The sequence below is a fragment of the Hippoglossus hippoglossus genome, chromosome 13 (assembly GCF_009819705.1).
Source record: "Hippoglossus hippoglossus isolate fHipHip1 chromosome 13, fHipHip1.pri, whole genome shotgun sequence".
In the NCBI taxonomy this organism is placed as follows: Eukaryota; Metazoa; Chordata; class Actinopteri; order Pleuronectiformes; family Pleuronectidae; genus Hippoglossus; species Hippoglossus hippoglossus.
In genome coordinates, this window is record NC_047163.1 from 12,437,878 (window position 1) to 12,450,547 (window position 12,670).

At 41.9% G+C, this 12,670-nt stretch overlaps 1 protein-coding gene across 2 annotated transcripts; it reads right to left on the reverse strand.

The window, feature by feature from the left end:
* Nucleotides 1–1,085: 1,085 nt before the first annotated feature.
* scn3b (sodium channel, voltage-gated, type III, beta) lies at nt 1,086–12,488 on the reverse strand. Of its 2 annotated transcripts, XM_034604584.1 has the most exons (6): nt 11,746–12,484; nt 8,883–9,049; nt 8,544–8,766; nt 5,460–5,598; nt 2,611–2,695; nt 1,086–2,070 (listed from the first exon to the last, which is right to left on the reverse strand). In XM_034604584.1, the coding sequence occupies exons 1-5, from the start codon at nt 11,798–11,800 to the stop codon at nt 2,632–2,634; spliced, it is 648 nt and encodes a 215-aa protein (XP_034460475.1). In that variant the 5' UTR covers nt 11,801–12,484; the 3' UTR covers nt 1,086–2,070; nt 2,611–2,631. The 2 variants fall into 2 exon arrangements, with proteins under 2 accessions (XP_034460475.1, XP_034460476.1); XM_034604585.1 differs by lacking the exon at nt 2,611–2,695 and having other exon boundaries at nt 11,746–12,488.
* Nucleotides 12,489–12,670: the final 182 nt, after the last annotated feature.

Consider the following 12,670-nt stretch of genomic DNA (forward strand, 5'->3'; position numbering starts at 1 on the left):
TTAGTTAAATGTGGGCCACATTACTGGGTTGCCTCCTCAGGGAGCCACAGTGCGACAATGGAGAGTGAAGAGGGAGAGACACCGGGAGGCAGGGAGAAGGAGGAGGAGTGTGGAGGTGTGTGTGTGTGTGTTGGGGGGGGGGATTGGAATTGCACTTTCACAATGCATCTCAAAGCCATAATGCCGTATTGTTGGAAGGTTTATGGGATGTGTTGCACAATCAATAACCAATTTATGTGCACTTGATAGATGGATAAAGGGTGTGCGTTTAATGTTACCTATTTGCCATTCAGACAATATACCTGACCTTGGTGGGCTTGTGGCGGCATTTCTTCTGTTCCCGGGCTGGTCTATCAAGCCTCTTCCTCTTGGAGCAAAGCATGCTGGGTGACAGTGGCTTACTCATTATTATTTTTTGTGCATACTAATGAAAACACTACATTTCGAATGGCTGTGCAGAAATAAGCGTGTCTCAGCTATTGCACAGTAATGTCCTCACTATGCGGTCTGCCTTGCTACAGGCATGCCTATGTTGCCATAACAACAGCTGCTGCTATATCCGTCACTGTTATGGGTCACGGCAAACTAAAAGAGCAACATACATCACATGTCTCCCTATAAGTGCCAGTCTTTTCCCACATCCTTCCTCTCAACTCCCACATTCGCCTTTTTACCTCCACGGCCTTTTCTGGCCTCGCTCATGCGGACCAGCTGTGATCGCTGTGAATTAAACTCACCGCCGCACTGGGCCGCATCTCAGCTCTGTGAAGACTGGCAATTAAAACACACATACAAGTCTACATCAAGCGCGAAGAAAATTCCTCCTGTCGGCTCCTACCCTGCGCTGTTAATGAGAGCTGGATAACACGAGAGCTGCTCACTGTGGCTGGTTTAGAGTCCACATCTTCCCTTTCAACGAAGCGAGAAGATGAGAACCTAGGACACGGGCAGCCAATACTCAATATTGCGTTTTCCTTTGAACGCCCTGGTGATGGTGTAAATGTGGACTCTTATTTCTATAGGATGGCTGCAATCACACTGTAACGAGACGTTTTCGGATGGACAAAAAAAGGAGCTTCAGCGTGGAGGATGGAATGCATTGTATTTAATAGTTTAAAAGCAGCTCACTCGCACAGGAGATGTTGAATCTGTTCTAGACAACAAACAGCAATGAATGACTGAATCACTACATATATACATTTCTACAGTTTCGCACTATAGAAATAGGCACGCACTGATTCTCGATAGCCATATTACTACATCGGCAACAGTCAAAGCCCAGGAGAGTACAGTTTGGAGTAACAGTTTGCAGTTCAGCTCGACCCACTGAACGTAACTGGGATGTTACAGGGATTAAAGATTTGCACGGAGGAGAGTATAGGAGAGACCTCTAGCTTAACTCAGATCAAATAGTGTGACTTGATATGGTTTCACATGTTATAAATTTTTCCATTAGACAAAACGGTAAATGCACATCCAGTCAGTATAAAAATCGATGCAATCCATTTTCCTTAAAAAGACATTAAAAAGATATCGGCCGGTACAAATACAACTGTGACCCAAAATCTCAGCATGGTCTATAAAATTGTAATAAAACGAAATGAACCAATCAAACAGCACAGAGTCAGTATAACAGCAGCAGGACAGAATCTTTCCTCCGATTGTATCTATGTATATATATATATATATATATACACACATAGGTTGTAAATCACATAGGCAACACTCACTACTAAGAGAATGTGTAGTAACTCTATGCGCTGGCCACTCTGAATAAAGCATGGTTGGTATTTTTCAGATTTGAAGTGCAGGACGCTGACAGTTTAGTTTTTTGAACTGCTGCGTTTATGCTCTCTGATGCCTGCATGAGGGAAAACAAGAATAATAAAAGATGAGAGGAAAAGGAGGTGGAAATTTCGGAGCACTTGAACATCTTTTGAATGGCTCTCCACAAGACACAATCGATACACAGGGGAGGTGGTTTGGTTTGATTCCCACGGCTGTCTGCGCGTAGAGACACCTTCATAGAGGCACAGACTGGGTCGTGCCTCTTGGTCGGTTGGTCAGTACCTGAAAAGAGCAGAGAACATGTTCCCTCTTAATCAACACGGAATGATTCACATGCTAAATAACCAGTGTTGTATGTGTATTATATTAAACAAAATACAAATGCCACATCATCTAATTCACAGAGGATTATGATAATTCAGGATTCCTATTTCCTATACATGCAAATGGCATACATGTTAGATTTAGATTCACCTTCGCAGAGCAGACTGTTTTTTATATATCTTATATATCATCTCATAATAACTGTTTACTTGAATTACTTCAAATTATACCACTTTTCACATGAGAGAAATTCTTTTTTTAAATGGGTAATCATTGATAATGGGAGAGATTGCATACATGAGTGCAAATGGAGGACGGAAAATGGAAGGAATGACAGCAGCTTTTGAAGAGAACGCACAATACGAGACAGATAAGGTGCTGAAGCGAAAGGACTCCACGACAGTGCTTTGACAGTTATGACATATCATAAAAGGTACAAACGATGAGTTGGAAGAGAGCGGAATGGTTTCACTGGGAAAAGAGTCACATGTAAAATACCGTGTCACTGACAACCGACTTTTATTCGGTAACAGGAGCGGCCGCATTGTCTTTCTGCTCAGAGGGAACGGCTAGGTAGTTTGTCCTGCGGGCAGATCAGTAGAAAAGCAGAGGAGAGTCTAAGAACTGGTTGTAGGGGTCGCTCTCGTCACCCAACGCCACAGATTAGAGCTGGTCGAAGTTTGAACAACTTTCACATCAGTGCAGCGCGACTGAATTTCGAGTTTTTGAGGCGGTGATGCTTTAATATCCACTCCAATACATGAATGTTTATTTTAAAGGGTAAAGCCATGGACTGTAAATAAAAATGGACGACATGAAAGCTTCACAAGAGTGAAGCCAAATGATCTTGAGCACCCCCTAGTGGTCATAAACCCTGCCTCCTCCATGTTAATGGAGGGACATGGACCAAACTAAAAAAAAAAGTTTTCTCAAATATGGTTTCTGTCATTGTAGGTACGTATTATCACAGTTTGGTTTCAATTGATTATCTGATGCTCTAAAAACAGGGTGGAACTTCATGATTGACAGCTGAGACTGACTCGTGATTGGCCAAGCGCGTGGTCACTCCACAATCACTACTGCACTCTGCCTTTAGCTCTAAATGAAATTATTTTTTGTACAATTTGAAGAAGTGGAGACATGTCATCCATCTTTATAAACAGTCTATTGATAGAACCATCACTGTAATGTGACTGGTGGAGATCTACTATAAGCTGCACATCAGAGGACATGACACCTTTATACAGTATATAACAGTAATTCTTCATATTGTTAAAAAACCATGGTACCTTTGCTCAATATGAATTTCATTCATTGGAGCTGCATAGAAACAGTAACAGTAGATGAAGCAAAAAACATCAGAGTGAAAAGAATTTCGTGACTCCGTCAGCAAATTTAAAATCCAGCCTCATTTTGTCGCTCTGACAAATTATTACTGTTGCTGCTACGTTCCATCTTTTCCCACAGCAACAAGACAAATACGATCTGGGCCACTAATGCATCACAAAATGTAACCTCACAATGTTCTAGATGTGGTATGAATCCATTAAGCCCAGGTAGCTAAGAGGTTGACCACAGAGCAGCCTCTCTGAGTGGGTGTAGCTCCTCACTGACGGATGCATTGTTGTCCTACAGGTCAATAATGGCTGCGGGGCGGCCACAACACATCAAGTCTTTCAGTTGCAGGAAATGAAGTTTACAGACTGATACACCTTCGATCACTTGATGCTTAACTCAATGTGCCGCCCTGATCTGCACATGGATCGATAAACTTTACCTAAATGCTGAGGCCGAAGTGGAATTTAATCTCCATCTTAAAAAAACATTAGTCGATAGCAGCCTAATGGCCTGAAAGTGCCGTTAAAAGTTACACACAAGTGTACATTACATTCCATGATCATTATTGACCGACTTCAGCTTTTGCATTCAACAAAATGCATAGATACATATTCTACGTTGTGCAGTTCTATGTTTGTTGTTATGTAATGTTACTGTATGTTATTATCTATAAAAGTGCAGTTATCTAACATATTCTTAGGATTATGCAGAAAAATACATGTGATATACAGCAAAATATAATTTTAAAGAATAGGTGTTCAAGTAACACTGATTGCAAATCTCACAATCTTCTGTTATAGTTGATTCAGGTGTTATTTAAGCCAGCATAAATAATACTACTACTAATAATAAGCAATTTTCTTGATTAATCATTTAATCCATAAAATGACAGAAAGTTATATTCAATGAATGACCATAAGTAACTAAGAAAAGCAGCAAATCCGTATATTTGAGTTTGATATTTTTTGATTGAAAAATGACAAAACTAATTATTCAGCTGTTAAAATAGTGGCAGCTGTAGTGTTTATCAAATTCAATGGTTTCTGAGGACACAGTTGTGTCATAGCTTTACTGGTTTGTATTGACATTGTACATTTATTTATGTTATTTTGGAAGAATTAGTTTCGAATTATGTCGGTTCTTCCGGAGGAATTTTGTGGGAAATGTTGGTTCCCCTGGTAAAAACACAGTAAACAGAAACCCCTTACTGCTGCAGAGTATCTTAAGGTTGTTGTGCTTTGTTGCCTAGCATTCAGCCCAATGTATAATTACCATTCTGAACACATAGACAGTATTAGAAATGCCCTGTTTGGGGCTTTATGTGTCACTGCAGGAGACGGACTTGGAACCAGGATTAATTGTTTGCGAAGCCACAATGTCTCCATCAGCACATGTGCAGTGTGTTATCAGTGATTGTTCTGTTAGGGGACACCAATTGCCTGTGCAAAAGTTGTCAACCTGGATCGGCCCTGGTCACATCATGACAATCCGGTGGGAGCTGACTACACAGATGCCCTCGGGTGTTTGTCAGCCCTGTTTCTGAGGGAGCTGCAAATCTACCACTGATGTAAAAAGGTTTGTTTAGAAACAAGAGCAGTCAGCAGTGCCAAGAATTATTCAGGCCTGTCGGAAGGTGTGAGTAAAAAGAAAGATCACTGACTACAGACTACAAACCGATATGGTGTAGACTCAATTACCTCTCTGTATGTCTTCCTGTTCCCTTGCCTGCCTGACTCTTTTCCTCTTCCTCTTCGCCCTCCTAAATCTGTCTTGCCGACATGTTTCTGAGATTTTAAATGACTATGATGTAATAACCAGAAATTCAAGCATGGAACGGAAACACTTTCAGTTAATTGACGCACACCTTCTTGCTGCGTTTTGAGAAAAGAGAAACTTGCATGTATTTTGAGGTGCCAACACCGGGTGTGCTTTTGGGACACTGTTTTCAATTAGCCGACTCAAACTTATCTGCGATTGAGTTTGTTTGCGCGCCGCTGTTGGAGACTCACGCTGTGTCCTGCGCCTGCTCATCAGATTTGGTGATCTTCCTGTAGCAGTAGACCATTTCTACCAGCAGCCACAGGGTCAAGCACACCAGCAGCACATACATCATGATCCCGGAGTAGAGCGCCGCGGCGTCGTTAGTGGCTGTGGAGAGCAAACAGCAACCGACATGTATTATTCAATATGCATCCCTCCTCTGAATGGTTTTTGATTTTGTTGTTGTTGAATGGAGTAGGGCAGAATTATTTATTCATGGATTTAAGGAGGTCATGCTAATCATGTTCATTTATGTGCAACACTGCTGACCCAAGATAAACTCAGTCACAACAATTATTTCTACATCATTTTGCTGAATGGAAAGTGCAACTCAATATAAAGTTTTTACTATGCTGCTGAACTTCAAGCAAAGTCATGTTTTCTGGGTGAACTTCCTGTTTGTCATATTTAAAAAATGATGTATAAACTTTGTTGCATACCCAACATTATGACTATACCTGTGTTATAACAATAGTAGAGCCTATACTGAGTTAAAGGAGCCTTGTGGAGTTTTTTTGGGATAAACTAAACCAGCATGTACTAACATGGCGGAGTCAACTTTACATCCATCTTTACTCACGAGCAGTCTTGTTCTTTACTGTCTTTGCTGCTGCATTGGTACATATTTTATGTTGTTGTGCTAACAGCTGTCAATCAGCAGAGAAGCATGAAACTACTTGTACACATGTATCCATACATAAACATACACATGTATATCATTTTTCCACTTGTAAAAACACTGCTCGATTCAAGACTACTACTAAAACTCCACAAAGTACCTTTAAATATGAAATAAGAGGAATATGCAAGGTCACAGTGGTTCTCAGGGCACAGATGTTACATTTACATATAACCACCTCATGTTTTAGGTCATATTCTGATTTCATGTGTGCAAGGATAAGGGTAATAACATTCTAACTAATTCATGAAGTTTTATTATTGCATTTGTTTAAACTTTCAAGTCTGTCTTAAATCACTACTCATAAGCCTGCTGAAGCTGTTCCGCTGGCTGCAAACCGTCCTCCTGCTCATTCTTTTCAACAAGCCTCCAAGTAGTCGAGGGGGCAAATTACAGTCCTTGTTCTGTGCAAATATTCCAAAGTTAAGTTAAAATGAAGCTCCAGCAGTCAGGAGCTCATTAAACGAAATGGCAAACACCCAATGTTAAAACAGTATGAAACACCCTCTTTAGACAGTGAGTGAGCAACAGAAATAGGAAATTACACACAGAAAGAGGACTGTGGATTTCTCTCAATGCCCAGTATGAACAGGAGAAATTATTACAGCGTTGCAAAACAGTTTGACATGTACATACGAGCATGTGACTATATTTTACAATCACATTTGGAAAAAATAAAACCTGTGCTTTAATACATTTAATTTGAATGTCATTACGAGCCACCGTGAACCACCCTACCGTTGAGTGTGTACCAAATACCACAGAGCCTGCTGACCAGACGGCTGACAGCTTCCACCGATTTGATTCGGCAGCCTCTGCAAATAGACCCTATTAGTGTAATATAATCCCTTAGATGGGAAAAGCAGAGATATGTTTGTCGTGAACAAATCCAGTTTACTTCTATGGGCAACGTTACCGTAACATGATTCCCAGGCTATGATGTACAATACACTGGCTGTAAAGGCTCTGTGAAATTTGATGCCACTGTTGTATGAGATGTAGAAGTAGAGGCTTTTATTTAGAGTAAGTATTAAAGGAATCAAACAGTTGTACATTTTATAGACTTTGGAGGATTCATAGAAGCTTGTTTTTTCCTCTAAATATGAAACAAACCCTGCTTTGTGAACGACCTCCGATAATCAACTACCTCTTGCAAGCAGATCAAGATGTTACATAAAGGAATGGGAAGAGTTAAGTTGCTCCAAATATACATGTTGTATTGTATATTCGATCAATGATGGAATGTGACACATCCAGCAAGCCAAGCATCCAGGAAGCAGAATACATTACCCCTCTTAATAGATAGCAAAGAAGCTGGTTTGAATTAATCCCTTCACTGACAACAGAAGAAAGTGCTGATGGACAATAAGGCAGACAAAACAAAACACACAATTACTTCCACGTCATCACAGAGGGGAGGAGGAGAGTGGTGTTGTTAGTGGCTGTTTTCACTGAGTGAGCAGTGAGCTGGAAATATAGGATCAAATGCAAAGAACCATTTAAAGCATTCTGATGAACGCTTTATGCCACATCACAGGAGGGGGGCAGCACAGAGAGAACACCAGGTACACGGGAAATAACACAGTGCACGGGGTGGTGGTTCCATTATTAGGGATTTTAAATGAACACATCTGTCTCTCCAGATTATACTGTGTGCAGCTGTATCAGTCACTCTGTGTTGTGCAAAACTGCAATGGAATTATCAGTTATTATGTCCTGCGTCAGCAAAACACGCTGTTCTTCGTGATTCTTGTATTTGTTTTAATTAACCATTTGATGTGCTGTATTCATCTGCTGATTCCCGAATGTCTCCTCTTTTCAGGTCTCTTTTGAAATAACAACGAGACCCCCTGTTTGGATAAAGATTAAATAAAACTAAATACATCCGTTCTGTTGATGTTGTAATGCAGGAAAAAGACTTTGCACAGACTGTAAACACAGACTCCTGTGGAGACACTGCTGGGCCACTACTGGCTTTATAAGAGCTGAATATGAATTATACATTTCCTTTGGAGCAGGGAAAACTTTTCCATCTTTAAAAGTTGAAATAACACTACTCTGTTATGCATTAGACTGTGTCAATTGCAAAAGCATATTTTATAACACTTGAAGTGTCAGATCGGAGCTGAGGTGTGCTCTCTGCTCGACTGTCTGCCTATTTCTGGTAACCTCACCGGTGGCATGCCACTGCCTGTGAAGCACTTAGCACTTAGAGCTCTGAACAACTGTGTGTGCTGCTCTGTAATATCCCTGCTTAAGTGATTGGTGTCATCACAGTCACTGAACACTGAGCTGTGCTGACATGGAAACCAAGCGTTTGATTAAACCTTAGCACAGAATAAGAGTGAAGAAAGTGGAAAGAAATGAGCCACACCTTTCTCTTTCACCTTCAGCGTGATGTTCTTCATGAAGTTCGAAGGGGGAATGAAGTCCTTGAACTCGCGCGTCACGTGGCACTCATAGATACCACTGTCATTGAAGGTGACATTATGGATTTGAATGGAGACCTCTTGAAAGTCGTAGCTACCCTTCCAGGTAAGACGGCCCTTAAATTGTCCGGCCTGTGGTGATAGCATGCGTTTCTCATAGTTGTATATCTAGGACAGAGGAAAAACAAGCAGGTATGCATAAAATATACAAACAGCTGATGACTTTATGGTATGAACACTCACATACATGTTGTACACTGTGCAATAATGTCAAGGCCACTTACATGAACTGTTGGGATGTCATTTGTTGGCTTGTAGTACCAATTCACATGTGTCTTTGGTTTGAGCTCCTCCCTCTTCATACAGAAGATGCAGGTCAACAGCATGGATTTCCCCAGGACGGCTTCTGTCGCCGAGGGGACTTCGACACATACTGGCTGGCCTAGGTGGACTGGAGGAGCACGGAAGTGTTACACACATTTAGTGCAGTTAAAATGTGTGTGTTTAAAGTCCCTATCCACTCGGAAATGTGTTTTCCTTGTTGTATCTTCACTTGGATGTTTGGTCTTCACTGAGTTTGACACTAGAAAGGTGTTTATCTGAAGTTATGTGCTCACTTGAAGTCCCTGTTTAAGATGAATAAGTACATAATGATTTGTGACACTTTTCAGTTGAAGTAGCAGACATCATTGATGGATAGACTTCTTTTTATTTCAAACTATTTTGTCGATAAGCCAGTAAAGAAAGAAATTATTATATTATTATATCAAGGTATTTTGAAGTCTTATAACATGTCTGGATCTGAATTTCAGTATATATATATTCAGTATAAGTATAAACCATATACAGCAGCAGTTGTCTTTGTTCATCAAGAGCATTTCGATGTAAAAGTGCATAAAGATGAAGCTTTAATTCATCCTGTCCAAATCACTAACTGTGCATCCTGTGTGAACATTGTGTCGGCCTTTCCTGTTTTATTCTGAAATAACTTTCCTGCCTGTGTTTTTCTCCACCAGTTTCCCGTTGAACCCATGTCTTATTAGTAATCTCATTAAGTCTCAGTTCACTTAAACCCTTGTGTCTCCACTTTTCAATTGCTAGATTGACATGTTTACAATCGAGCGCTTTACGTCTTTTCTGGACTTTGAATTTCTGGCCTGCTCCTTATTTGGATTTGTTTCCTTGTTCGGACTGCTCTCTGTGCTGTCCCATGCTGTTTTATCAATTTCTTTTATTGTAACATCCGACTTTGGGTCCTTCCTCTGTATCTGTACTGTACTCTACTGTTTGTTACAGATTACATCTAATGTGCGTACAACCACACACACACACCACTGTGACACACGTTTCCTCTGTAAGCTGGCCCAGTCTTTCTTATTGAGGTCATCAGCTCCTGCATGTTGAATACAGCGATCCAAAACTCAGCAGGTGTTGAAAAGGCATCAATTGAATTATACAGCCCTGTGAACACTGGAGAGACTTGAGTCACAACACTGACAACAAATCCAACTCATCCAGGCCATTAAGCACTAACGATGACCTGTGCCCATTTGCATCAGCTGGCAGAGGGTGGAGTAAATGGAGGGACTGAGTGTTGAATGGAGGAAGTGTGGGTTTTTTAGGAGGAGGACAGCAAGGCATTGTGGGCCAGAATTGATTGATACATCGCGTAAATGCATTAAGAGACAGAATAATTAGAGGGAGGCCGAGGAATATAAACAGGGATGGATTTCATGTGAAGTGAGGCAGTTAGCTCAGCCATCACAACACATGGATGCCTTTGTGTGACTGTCGCAACGTTGGGCCCAGTGCTCTTATATAATGACCCACAGTCGCCCCCGGGGCAGACAGTGACAACATCGATTCCATCTCATCTTCCTGTTTTTTTTCCCTCTTCCCTTTACTGAGGGCCAATGCAAACACACGAAACGAGGGCAGAGAAATATGGAGATAGAAGGAGAGAGATTTGGAGGGAATCAGGGAAAGGGAGAAAGAACGAGAAGGAGATTAACCTTGGTGTCCTCTGCTCAATGGTTTCACTTAAAAGCTGTTAACAAGGCCCATCTGTGCATGTAAATCACACTGAAATGGGCCATGCAGCATTCACAATGTCAAACTAATAATAACTGCAATAAAAATGTTCCATCTGTGCAATTTCAATTTCATATATCTGCAATATTGTTACACTCCTGTCTACGCTGAACATATGGCTTTGTATTCTTCATAGTTCCTTGTGTTCGTACTGTTTTCTTTTATGTCTTTATTACTTTTACAGACTTTGTATATCACCCTCACCTTTTTGCTGCTGTAACCAGAGGCAGATCTTGGATTTTTCTAAATCAGGGGCCATAAAGGGGCCACATTTTACACAGAGGGGGGGCCAACTATATGCCCAACATCCATGCCTGATTCAGTAAGCTGCACATTTAAGTCATTCCTTGTTTACTGTTGAAACCCACTGTGTAAAATAAAAATTCAATGAATTGGGTCCGGACTTTCTCTGGAGTTTACCTTTCACCTGAACGATGCAGCAGGAGATTCTCCACTCAGACATGTTCACAACAACAAATCTCCAGAGCGTTAAGGTGACGGGTGGCGCAGCAGGCAGAGGCAGAACGTAAAGTATAAGCTGCGGAGATCACATGTTTTTGTTTACAGCACATCAACACCAGCGTCGGCCCTTATTACCAAAAGTTCTCTAGACAATTTTGTTGGTGTCTTCTACATGTGTGGCTCCACTTTTTCATCCTGTGAGTCTGTCACAGGTTACGCCTACGCAGTGAATCATCCGGAGAATCTCCTGCCGTGCACTCACGGTGACTCACTGTGACATTATCCAGAGTTTTTACCTTAGGGACTGGCAGGAAAAACTCTGTAGAATGTCTGGAGCATCGCACTCGGATATTTGCATTTTCACATGCAGCCCCACCGGATTACGTCAGATTATCCAGAGTTCGGTGCGTGTTTGAAAGCTTGGCCTGACAGGACAGGGCCAATAAGATTATAGATGGAGCAAGTGCCCCCCTGGGCCCTGCCTCTGGATCCATCTCCCTGGCTGCAACAAGGGAAATCTACCCACAGTGGGACTATTAAAGCACTATCTTATCTTAAACTATTTTCAACATCTCTCTTACAGGTCATACTTACCAACTAAAAGCAAAAGTGCCAAAGTGTGCAGCTGAACTCTGGGTTGAGTTACCATATTAAGATGCTGGTGCACACAGGTCCTTTCTGGGGTTTTCTGGTTCTTTTGGTGGAAGTTTCCAGGAGGTGACTTCAGAACCACGGACAGCGCCTCTCCTCGGCAGATGCGCGCGGGTGGAAAATCCAAACAACAACAACAAAAAAAACCAGGATGTCAAAGTACAACGTGTGGAGAAAAATAGAGTTTTAACGCAACAGTGAATTTCAGTCCTCCGACAAGCACCCGGCTCGCATTTCATCATCCACCGAGAAACAACTAAACTCCATTGTTCCCTCCACTCGGTGAAATAAACAAGTCCGTGGTGAGGTGTGATGCAACAGCTCCTTCGCCCACAGGTGCTGTCATTCAGTCCGGGTCCATGCGCGCGCACACACACACACACACACACACACAAACTCACAGACACACGAGGGGCGAGATGATGAAGATGATGATGAAGAACAGGAACCTGTGGATTCTCGAAAGACGATTCAGTCGCGTTCACTCACAGAGCAGCAGAAACACTGATGCCGCGTCTCCTCCGCTCGCAGAATAGCACCATAGACAGTCTGGGGTCTGTTTCCTGCATTAAAGATGACTGATGACTTCTCTCCCAGCCGAGGATCCCTGCCTTTGTTTTTCTAGCAGTCACAGGCGCGCAGGCTGCGATGCGCATGCGCGAGTCACTCCCTCTGACTCCACTCTGACCACATCCCCGTCGTTAGGCCCGAGCAGAATCATCATCGTGCGTTTCATTCGCTCTTTCAGGCTAATGAGCTAAACAAACACCACACAGCGTCTTATTACAACCACATGTGCAGGAGCCTAATGCAAACCAGGGTTTTCTGAGGTTATTCCATCAAGAATAACAACGAGCAGTTTTTGAGA

What these genes read in the sequence shown, in the direction of transcription:
- scn3b (XM_034604584.1), bottom strand. Translation starts at nt 11,800, where the DNA reads ATGGTAACTCAACCCAGAGTTCAGCTGCACACTTTGGCACTTTTGCTT. An exon ending in GGCACTTTTGCTTTTAGTTG is followed by an intron (nt 9,050 to 11,745) that starts GTAAGTATGACC and finishes GTGCTCCTCCAG; the next exon opens with TCCACCTAGGCCAGCCAGTA. An exon ending in GCTGAAGGTGAAAGAGAAAG is followed by an intron (nt 5,599 to 8,543) that starts GTGTGGCTCATT and finishes TGCTCTCCACAG; the next exon opens with CCACTAACGACGCCGCGGCG.